The sequence below is a fragment of the Achroia grisella genome, unplaced genomic scaffold (assembly GCF_030625045.1).
Source record: "Achroia grisella isolate CSIRO2021 unplaced genomic scaffold, CSIRO_AGI_Agris_v1 utg546, whole genome shotgun sequence".
In the NCBI taxonomy this organism is placed as follows: Eukaryota; Metazoa; Arthropoda; class Insecta; order Lepidoptera; family Pyralidae; genus Achroia; species Achroia grisella.
The window spans coordinates 6,412,594-6,424,572 of record NW_026712931.1 but is presented as its reverse complement, the minus strand read 5'-3'; the positions used below and the strand labels follow the sequence as shown (position 1 = coordinate 6,424,572).

The window sequence follows — 11,979 nt, the reverse complement described above, 5'->3', positions numbered from 1 at the left end:
ACACAGTAGTGTGACAAATAAAGCATTATTTGGCAAATAAAAAAAATATATAAATTATCTATGGTTTGTTTACTTCCTCGACTGATTGAAAGAAATGAACGGTTGAGTTTTAATTTGTACTGTGTTTTCACGGTGTTCTTGCAAATGCTTACAAGAAATCTTTAGGCCTTACTTATTACACTACTATTCTGTATACAAATTTATGGAAAATATTTAATATGATGATAGACAATCCGATTACAACCACCCCAGCACTGACGAGAAAAAGTATTGGCGGGAGCAACAGTAATACAATACGGAGACGGAGTCTAGTTACACAACAAACTCGGCTAACTAAATCGAGAGATGAGGTTAGTAATTAATATAGACCATCGTATTTAAAATTTTTAATATATAGTTCACTATGTGTCTTGTTTATTTTACCTGTTTGGAGACAGTTGCAGTAGTACTATGTTACATATTTTGCATCTATTATTTACAATACAATAATATAAAGGAATTTTTATACAATTTTAATTCACGAGAGAGAGATAATTTTATAATATTAAGAATTATTATTCTAAATTTTACAAGTACTTAATACAACTCACCATGATATAATACTTATTTATACAATTAATTGTGATTGTATGCATTTGTTTTAGGATCGCAATGATGATGATGCAGAAAGGTCTTCCCTGCTGGCATCAGAAAGAGCAGTGGTTACATCAACACCACTGGCCTCTCCAAGAAGAGGTCGTGATACAATGTCATCATCGCCTCAAAAGGAACATTTCCAGGGCTGCCTCAAGCTTTATGCTGAAAATGTTAGTCTTTTTGTTTTCTAAAAATTGTAGTTTTTTGATAAAAGTAATGTTTATTTATTTTTAAAGCATGAAATAAATATACATAGACTTGCCAAAGTCTAATAAGATTGTTGTTAAAAGTTGCTATTCATGTATTGTTGTTTTGTTGGCTTTACCACAGTTGATATAGTATTTATTCTGGATAAAAAGAGTTGAATGCATTTTTATATACCAAATTATTTACACTAAACATTAATAGTTATTCGTTGCTTATTTAATTTTATTGACATAATCATATAATTTATTTATTTTCAAACATAATTATTGTAAACTCCAAAATTTTTTTACTAGTGCTATAGAATAATGAAATAAAATTATTTTGATGATTTTACAAGAAATTTATAAATATTAATTTTAATATATAAATATAGTAGTTCCTTTCATGAAAATTTTGTATTGTGTAAAAAATTTATTATTGTAGAGAGAAACAGGAAATGTAAGTAACATTATCTAAGTGTAATTTTTAATGACAATTTCATTAATATTTTTCTAGAAAATAAACAAGGACAATGCATGGAATCTGCAACTGATAGACTTTATGACATCAATGCTTAGAAGACATGACTCCCGTATGGACAATCTACAGACTGCATCCACTGTGGTTGATGCATCTGCTAGAATATATTCATTTAGAGTTGATGCTGTGCATTATGATGTGCTTAAAATGGCTGGAGGATTGTGTAAAGCTGCTCAGGTAAGATTTTTATTTTTAAGTGATTTACAGTTCACCTTCAAACTGAAACCTTTAATTAATTGACATATAATTACACAATCTAACAGAAATATTCACTTAAGAGTTGGGTTGGTAATCATTCTAAGATCATCAGACCATCTTTTGTAATATCTTCCTCTTTTTCAATAGCAATAAGTTCAACCTAATTGAAAGTAACATACATTATTAGATGTGACCTATTACATACATATATAATATACATAGACAATACATACAGATTCTGTATGTATTGTCTATGTATTACAGTAGTCTTCTGTATTACAGAATGTGACCTATAACTAACTATCCACTCCCCATTCCCTGTAATAACTTTACAAACAAAACTAAATTCTGCTGTTTCAATTTCATGGTTAACAGACAAAAAGAGGCAAAAAGGATGATGATGGTGTTCAAGACGAAGGTGCTGTAGATGGTGATTCTGCTCCAGTAAAGAAAAAGAAGAAAAGGTCAAAGGGTGCCATTGCTGCCAATCCCGAAGTCTTCAATGGGGAATTTGATACTATTGATTGTATTGGTATGTTTTTAAATGATTGGAATACCAATCAAACTGACAGTTCTCATAGTGCAAAGTAGTTATCATTAACAAATGTATGAACATGTTGGTGGGTTCGATCCCATCACAATACTTTATTTTGATTGAGTATATCTAGTGTACTTCTATGTTTAATGTATGTATATATAAAAATGTATTTAAGCATTTATATAGGTATATTGTGGGACTAAATGGCCATAGCATTAATTATCGATTATTATTTGTATAATTAATAATAATAATAAACCAGAAAAATTCACAGGTCCAAGCCCAATGCTTGTGTATAGGTGCTAGACAACCGATGTAAATACCTAAATGCATTTTTTTTTAAATACATACATAATATATATAGAAAACACCCAAAATAATACAAACAATCATACTCATGAATACAAATGTTTATAATGTATGGGGAAATGAACCTGAGCCTATTGGAAGTAAGGCAATGTTCTAAATTGTTAAATCATCAGGACCAATTATTGTAGTTATAGTTTTCATTGTTCTGTGGGAGTTCGGAGAATAAAACACTTATTTTCAGCTTCAACCCATATTATTTGAATGGACTATTATAATAATTGTTTGTTCTATTATTCAGATCCATTCTTTGAGAGATTGGCCGCTACTACTGGGGATGTGACCTCATCGAATCGCGCTTTCAACGCGACTTTACCGATACACGACAAGACACTGGCTCTTATATTGAGGTATACAAGTGGAATTTGATGTTTTAATAACGTAATCCAATAGGGCAGTTCATTAATTTCTTCACAGGAATTTGGTGATTGTGATTTTATCACATCACCACTGTCCTTGTCACGGTTGGTTATATTTATAATGATAATATATATTTATTACAGACTAGCTGTGCCCGCGGTTTCACGCGTTAAATTTCAATCTATACATATAAATAAAATTGTAGTGTCTGTTTGTAACATTAAAATAACCGTTTTTTACTACATGCATATGAATAGAAATACGGTACACACACCAAAATAACATTTTTTACAATTTTTGTTTGTCTGTCTGCCTGTTTGTTCCGGCTAATCTCTGAAATGGCTGGACCGATTTTGACGGGACTTTTTTTTGGCAGCTAGCTGATGTAATAAGGAGTAACTTAGGCTACCAACATGTAACGTTATTTATGGAAGAAACACGAACACATTGTATTGGATTTTTTTTTGTAGAACCGACCACCAGTTTCTGGAACCAATAAAAGAGAATATACCTGAGGATTTAGATTTGAACGAGCGCATTACGTTGGCGGTTAAGTTGCTGCCGGCGTTCAACGATACCGATCAAATATGTGAACCATTCACAGGGTTCTCTATCAGCAACTGGGATCCGGAAACAGAAGATGTGTAAGTTTTTTATTTTTTGTTTTAATAAAGACTAAAGATTTAAGAAACGCCGAATTAACACCCCAAGAGACCCAGGACACAGGAGTGTATTGACGAAGTTGGATGAGAAGAGTTAAATAAATGGGACTGTCCAGTCAAAAGAAAGAAGACGTTTAAAAAAAGAGGATAGAAAGCGTAGTCGCCTTGTGTTTTACTGACTTAGAAACCCAAAGGTTGTGGTATTGAATCTTGATTAGGGTTCATTCCCGGGAATTCTCGGTTCGAGAATTCCCGGGAAATTCATGGGTTTTGTTCCCGGGAAATCGAGCTCGAGAAAAGTCGAGAACTCGAGAAATCATATACCTATATAGAAATTAAATTGCCCTTTGTATTGTTGCGTGGCGGCGCAATAATTTAAGAGATTAACGTTTTTGTTTTCTTTCATGTTGTTTTTTTATTTTGTAGAAACTATTTTTGATTACGTTGTTTTTTTTTTTAAATAAGCAGCCAAAAATGGTGCTGTCGTCTATACATATAAATAAAATTGGAGTGTATGTTTGTAATAACCGGTTTTTACTGCATGCATGTGAATATAAATACGGAATATACACCAAAAAACTACTTTTTAAAATATTTGTCTGTCTGTCTATCGATCTGTTTGTTCCGGCTAATCTCTGAAACGGCTGAACCGATTTTAACGGGACTTTTTTTGGCAGTAGCTGATGTAATAGGGAGTAACTTAGGCTACTTATATTTTAGAAACATTATTTTATTGTAAAAAAATGAAGTATAATTCCACGCGGACGCGGAGTCGCGGGTACAGCTAGTTATAAATATAAGTCTGAATAATTAGGTCCTAAAAAATTGAAATTGGCGTTTTGTAAGGGAACCTGAAGTATTTTTTTCAAAATATAATATATTAATTTAAGCAAAGTATTTCTATAAATTTTTTAATAAATTTTAAAAACATTTCTTTTTATGCACTTTTGCATTTTGTTTTTGCACTTTGGACTGCCCCATCGGAGTTTAATTTTTTCCCTTGCAAGAAGTTATCCAAATTTCGAAAAAAATGGTAATCTGTTGGAGCAAGGTCCGGGAAGTACGGTGGTTGTCTTAGACATTCCAATTGAAGCTCTTCTAATTTGGTAACTGTCTGTTGTGCAGTATGTGGTCAAGCGTTCTTGGCGATTGACCAGCTTCGGTTGTTTAGCAGCTAGCTTTTCCATTATGATTTCTCAATTGCTGATAATACACATTTGCAGTAATCATCTGGCCAGATTTAAGAAAGCCGAAGTGAACAACACCGGAAATAGTCCACCAAACGTTCACAAGTAACATTTTTTGAGCCAATTTTCGCTTGGGGCAGGATTTGGTTGGTTCGCTAGGGTTTTGCAATTGCAATGCCATTGCAATGAGCGTTTCTGATTATCGTACGAGATCCACTGTCCATCACAGAAAATGATTTGATTTGAAATCCCTTCATTATTATGCCGGTTGATTAATGTAACGCAGCAGGCTACGCGCGTTTGTCGATTCACTCCATTGAATTCATGAGGGACCCACTTTTCAAGCTTTTTCACCTTCCCAATTTGCTAAAGGATTAAAACAGTTTTGTCACTAACACCGCAGCCAACAGCTAACTCGGACGGGTTTGCGATGGATCCGCTTCCACAATAGCCTTCAATTCTTCATTATCAACCTTGGATTCCGGTCGCCCACAGAGATTGCTTTGCAGGTCGAAATTTCCAGAACGAAAACGTTGGAACCAAAAAGGCACGTGTTTTCTTTCACGAGACCACTGCCGTACACATCATTAATACTTCGAGCCGTTTAGCACCGTGTAGCACTGGTGCCACGGCGGAACTCGTACTCGTAAATAAAGCGATATTTTAAGTTTTTTCATTTTGTATGCTGTGAGTGACCTAAAGTGAATAGCTGTATAAATTTGGAAATGGAATTCCTAACCAAAGAGGAGATATTTGAGATCCAAGTGGCCAGTACGACAAAACGCCAATTTCATATGTAAGGATCTAATATTATTTCTCTATTTAAAAAAAAATAAATTTATTCATAATATTAATGTTTTTAAATATACTCAATAAAAGTTTTATTTGAGAGGAAAACCACTGAATTTTTTGAGTTATTGGAACCAAATAATATGAGAAAACGTACGTAAATGTAAATTTCTCGACAACCCGAGAAGACCCGAGAAATTGACCTCGAGAATTCTCGAGACCCGAGAAATTGAAAAGCTCGAGAAATCATGCACCCTAATCTTGATGAACAATACATTTTTCATTGTGAGGAAGGGGATTGTTAGTAATGTAGACTGATGACCCTATTGCTAGTTTCATGTCGGATTCCCTTCACTCGCCTCCACGCGGTTCCCCTTTTGCCAAGAAAATTTTTTACGATGGTTTCGATCGTGATAAATTCTTGTTGAATTTGTCACGTTAGCCTCTCGTGACAAATTCACCAGGAATTTCTTTGATCTGACCTCATGCTCATCTTAGAATCCTCCGCTGGGGTACCGTCAACATTAACCAATACGTAGGCGGGTGCGTGAGTCCATTATCATACTTGAAAAAAAAAACATCAACAGTGCCAATGAAAACCCCATCTTCAAGAATTAATTGTGAAGATATAATATATTTTATATATGGTGTCTATTAACAATAATGCCGTTGTTTACTATACGAAATGTTATTTACCGACTTAATTTGTGTGATTATAGTAATAGTAACACACGAGTGAACAACTGGGTGGAAGAGAACCGATTGAATTTATCGCAGCAAGCGCTCGCCTTCGATGTCAACGCTGAAGTGGAGCCGATACCTCAGGATGACATACATAATGACTTGTTTGGTAAGTATATTTATACAAAATATAGCCCTACGCAAATTTGTATGATGCTTTACTAGAGAATTTAGTGGAACTACCCAACTTTCGAGTTTTACTGCGTTATCACTATTATATTTTGTTATTTGATAAGATTACTGCATATATGATTGACATACATAATATCTTCACCATAGAAAGAGGGTAAGCTAGATCATAGTTAATAGTTTATTTTATAGGCCCTGAATAAATAATATACACACATGAAAACAAGCAAAATATAGTGTTCGTAATGAAAAACCAAGGGCATACTACGTTTTATACTATAATAATATACAAAGTAAACACCCAGACAAAGAGTCATCCACACGAATACCAAATCCAGGATTTGTCCATGGTTATTATTATAGTATCATGCGAGATTAGAATCGCTTTTCGTTTCTTCCAATTTCGAATCGGAGCCGTCAAAATGGTGTAGTAAAAGAATGACGATGACGTCGGTGTGCAGAGGAGGAGCCCCTGGGCGGCGTGGACAGCTCGGAGGAGGCGGAGGCGGAGGCGGCGCGGGCCGCGCTGGCGGCGGCGGCGCCCGCCCGCGCTCGCCTCGCAGACATGCGCCCCGCCGCGCCCGCGGACTCGCGCCTCGAGTACTCCTACTGCGGGTCCATCGTCGCCGCCTGGGCCGGGCCCAGCCACTGGCGGCTCAAGAACAACACGGGTACGACTCGCACGCTTATTTACAAACAAAATGATAATGCATGGCAATAGTTGTTGGCTCTGACCAGTGAGATACCTAAACGAAACTAAAATGAATAATCTAAGTACTAACTACGGTACTTAATATCTGTAAGAAAGTTCATACTCGACAGTCCACACAAAAAATAACGTACAGATATAGGTTGTAATAGTTATTTTATTTTTAATCTGCTCTCATCTCTTCACTAGAACGAGCAAGAAACTTGCGTGTTGCTATTTTGAATAATTTAGTTGTAAAAATAAAACTTAACATTTTTAATTTGAAACGTTTTGAATACTAACTACGAACTAGCAATAATTCGATTAATGTTAACAACTCGGGTGAGTGTCACGATGGGCCAACTCTCATACGATAACCGTAGACGGATGCGCCATTTCATAATGATCCATAAAAAAAAATACTTTATAACTCACATTCATATGAGTTCATTATTTTAAAGACATCAAATTTAAGGGGTTACATGGGTTTCCTCGGGCAAAAAACGGCCTTTTTTCAATAATTTTTTTTACATATAAAAAATGAAATATTTTAATGAATTTTTTTTTATTTAAAAGATACATATTTAATAAACATTTTGCAAAATTGTCAAAAAAAAATATCAAAATGGCGGTCATTACGACGCCATTTCCGGCAGTCCCTCGGAAAAAAGGTGCCTCCGCGTTGTCAGCAGAACTTCTTTCAGGATCATCTGAAATAAAAATAAAAAATACGTGTTTTAGTAAAAACAATAAACTAGGTATTGGACGAAGGAAAAAAAAAATAAATGAAAATTGGATTTTTGGCAGACGTTTTTATAAAAAAAATGCAAATTTCGATGAAAATTTCTCGACATTTTTTTTTTTAAAATAGTTGTAATTAAAATAAAAAAAAGTCCTTCGTTCAAGACCTTGTAAATGATATCTCGAAGACCTGTGTAAAATTTCATCAAGATCGGTTGAGTAGTTCGCGAGAAATCTTGACAACCGTCTTTGAAAACATAGTTTTGAGAAAAACGCGTTTAAAGTTTTAAGAGACAATAAAAGATAGTATTTTTTTTTATTTTTTTTAACTTACGTTGATTCGTCGATTCCTGGGCCATAAAGTAGAGAACCTGCTGCACCTGCATTGTCCAGGGCATCCTTTTGCTCCAGTCTATGACGAATCCTGGCTTCACGAGTCTCGCTGGTAGATTTCTTTTCGGCTGCGGTCACCCGGTTTTCATCCATATTTCGGGCATATTCATGGCAATTTGGGCCAAGTTTTAGGTCCATACCGTGCATAATTAATAATAATGCTGATACGAACACCTTCCGTTATCTGGGTTCTAGACACTTTAAACGGCATTTTTTATCGAATAAAATTCACAACAAACACTTATAACCTCAAAATGAACTTCGTAGTTTAACGAGAAATCACCAAATGAAATATTTTCCAGTAGTTTACCTTATATAAAGAAAAAAAGGGACAAGAATTACAGCTAACAATAGATGAGCTGCAGCTGCGTTTTACCTACTGCGCCCTCAGCCTATACCTGACCTCGACCGTCCACCTTTTCAAGGCTGTATCTCCGAAACTATTAGTCGGATCAACTTGAAAATTTAGGACAATATTCTAGAGATGTTATAGAATTTAATAAGACAAAAAAAAATTTTTCGATTTTTTGAAACCGTGAAACCCATGTAACCCCTTAACCTGATTTGGACAGTAGGAAAATAAAATAATACAAAAATCTTAATTTCCCCAGTCCTAGATTGTCCCTTGTCCTAGATTAATTATATTATGTTTTGTATTTTTAACTTTATCCATTACTTCTAATCGTATTTTACTGATATATCTAATCTATTATATCCTTTTTATAATATTCGGCGACGAATAAAACGGCAAACTGACTATTAAAACTTATCAAATTAGGTTTAAGAACGCTCCATCGCAGTCACGCTGTGTTATCATACAATTTTTAGTATTTCTAAATTATTACTTAAACAAATAAAATATTAACTTAATCTATCAGTTTTATATTAAAAAAGTATTGGCAGGTTATAAAGTAAATTAAGTTTATACTGTACTTTTATATCCATAATCTTGTATCTATAAAGTTTTAATCAAGTTTTTGCTTTATATTTCGACATATTTGATTGAGGTACTAATTAACATGAAAGTAATATTATGAATTGTGATTTTGTTTATTATATCCGCACCTTATAAATAACCATTCAATCTAGAAATTCAGGGTATTATTTACGTCAACAAGAATAAAATAAATGAATAAAAATGAATTGTGTATCTCTTAGCTTCGAAACAATCTGAGCGGACACAGTCAACTGGAGGGCGTTTGACTGTTGACGGTAAAAGGCCACTACGAACGAAACGTCAACTGGATTTCCTGGGAATCGGTCTGGCGTTTGACTCTCGAGCAGAGCCCACTGGCGAGTACGAACCCACACAGCCTGCAAAAATAATGATTAGCAGGAAGACCTTGGCAACAGGACATACATGGAATGAAGTCAACTTCAAAACTCCTATTGACAGGTGAATAAATATACAAAACAATACTAGCTTTTACCCACAGCTTTGTCTACTATTTATAGAAACTTTAATCCTTACTTTACTACATATAGGTATATTTTATTTCATTAAATAATCTATAGCTTATGTAAGCTCCCGCGTATTATAATCCATTCTTAGACCAAATTTCATTGGTCTGGTTGTTTTCTATGAAAAATGTGCTAAAGTAATTCTATTAGGTATATAGTACCCATAAGATCCACTAAAGTTGTTTTCTCGTTTCCCAGGACATTTCCCAGTTTTTCTAATATTCTGGGAAGCCCAGAATAGTTTAAATCTAAAAACTTTCAATCAATTTATTTCATCTATTTTACTACATATTAATTTAAATATTGCATCTCTGTAATAGAGAAGCGTCCTGTCTTTAAACTGAATAGTTCTGTTTATTTAAATTTGGGTTTGGCAAACCTACATGACACAAGGTGGTCTTAGCTTGGAACTAGATGACCTTGTGTAAATTGTCCTGGGTTATTATTACTATTATCAAACAAACAAAACTAACGCAATAATAATATCTACAGAGGTTTAGACGAGTCCCACTTCCGCAAACTATTCCTTCGCCGTAACGTAATGATGATGCGCAAGCGCGACTTGGAGCACAGTCAACCGGCTAAGCTGCCCGAACAGGAGCCGCTCACCGTCGAAGAAGCCCGAGATTACGACTACAATAATGAGAACGACGCGTCGTATTGCCCCAACAATGTGCCGGTATGTGTAGTATATTTCACCTTTATGTTGTTATACTAACGGTCTCGGTAGTTTTAGTTTTTTTTATATTTGGTGATAATGGAATACTGCACCCGTCTATGATAAGACGAACATAAAGTCAGGTCAGTTAGCCCATCTTAATAAATTCACTAGGAATTTATCAGGATGGACCCTTTTACTATGTGGTTAATAATATCTTTTTTACGTTGTTACAGGATGGAGACGAATGGGGAAATGACGATGCGACGGCCGCGGGTGATCTACATGATCAAATAAAAGCTGCAGAGCCTGAGGAAATAGGGGATATGCTTGAACCGCCCACTAAGGTAAGTACATATGATTCAGTAAGTTCTATATTTTGACCTCAGATCCGATAACTAAGGACAAACTCGACATATTTACGTTACTCAACGTATGTGAAAGAACAAGACGCATGACGCATTACACCTTTTACAAAAACGTGGACCATCCTGCTTCTGTAATGTGACAGTTTTGAAAAACAAATATGAATTTGTAAAAAGTGTATATGCCTGTTACTATATCTTTACGAATCCATCTTTTTTCATTACAGATAGCGAAAATCTTCATACCTTATGCAATGCGTGCGAAAAAAGTCGATATGAAACAATTGAAACACTGCACTTGGAAAATGCTAACGGATAAAACTCCAGAAGGAGAGAAAGAGGATGTGTCACAGACTACATTCTTTTCGATTTATTCCCGATTGCCAAACAAACTATCGACTAATATGCGTGAATCGCTCAGTGTGCCACTGGCTCTTTTATCTGTGCTGCATTTAGCAAACGAGAAAGGACTAGTTTTGGAAAAGAGGGAGGACCTAAAGGACTTTGGTATTTTGGGTCTTATAAAATGATCTTGTTTAAGTGTTGGAAATTAAAGCAATTTCTAATTATTTTCTTGTAAGTTGTACTAAAATCCTAATGCAGAGTAAAGGTCTACGCAGCTGACTTCTACGATACTCGGCGTACTTTTTTTGTGTATGACAATAGAACACGACATTACACATAAATGTATTCCATAAATATAAATTAGTACTTAATAGTGCATTATTTATCAAATTGTGACTGAATTTTTTTGGGGATGATCATTATTTCAGTAATGTAGCAAATTTTAGTATTATATTTTTAAAAAATATGGTTCTTGTAATTATTTTAATGTTGTGAAACTAATCATGATATGAGAACACTGACAAAAATATAAGAACGTACTATGCATATAATAGTGTTCTATTATAGCATACAATTTACGCTATGGAATGCACTTGTATGCATACCTTTAATTTGTACTGTGCCAATTTCCCGCTGAAAACAAATTACTTTGTACTGTCTGCGTAGATCCGAAAAGCTCTATGGTATATCAAATTTATCGATATTTAATATTGTATATAATAATAGTATGTGCATTTTTTATTTCATTTATTTTGAAAGTAACAATAAGTTTCTAAATAACATGTACAGATGTTTTTATAAGTATATTTTTAGAATACTATTTTGATAAGCAATAAAATTACTATAACTGAATGGAGTTTTTCAATTCTATAACAATAAAAAAAGAAAAATGAAATCATAAATACTTTTATAAAGAACTTTATTTTTTAAACAATTAATTTGCAAAACATAACTATTTTGTGAATATGAGAGGTTCTTAATGTTATAACTTGATCC

General features: G+C 34.2%; 1 protein-coding gene across 1 annotated transcript; it reads left to right on the top strand.

Annotated features, from left to right (window-relative positions):
* Window positions 1–82: 82 nt before the first annotated feature.
* LOC131848072 (condensin complex subunit 2) lies at window positions 83–11,811 on the top strand. The gene is made up of 12 exons (XM_059197829.1): window positions 83–350; window positions 645–806; window positions 1,339–1,539; window positions 1,936–2,092; window positions 2,706–2,814; window positions 3,295–3,468; window positions 6,188–6,312; window positions 6,794–7,003; window positions 9,313–9,550; window positions 10,108–10,294; window positions 10,510–10,620; window positions 10,866–11,811. The coding sequence occupies exons 1-12, from the start codon at window positions 219–221 to the stop codon at window positions 11,166–11,168; spliced, it is 2,109 nt and encodes a 702-aa protein (XP_059053812.1). The 5' UTR covers window positions 83–218; the 3' UTR covers window positions 11,169–11,811.
* The last annotated feature ends 168 nt before the right edge of the window (window positions 11,812–11,979 follow it).

Excerpts from the sequence above, each read along its gene's own strand:
- LOC131848072 (XM_059197829.1), top strand. The coding sequence starts at position 219 with ATGATGATAGACAATCCGATTACAACCACCCCAGCACTGACGAGAAAA. Across the intron at positions 6,313-6,793 it reads CATACATAATGACTTGTTTG|AGGAGGAGCCCCTGGGCGGC; the intron begins GTAAGTATATTT and ends GTCGGTGTGCAG. Across the intron at positions 9,551-10,107 it reads TTCAAAACTCCTATTGACAG|AGGTTTAGACGAGTCCCACT; the intron begins GTGAATAAATAT and ends TAATATCTACAG.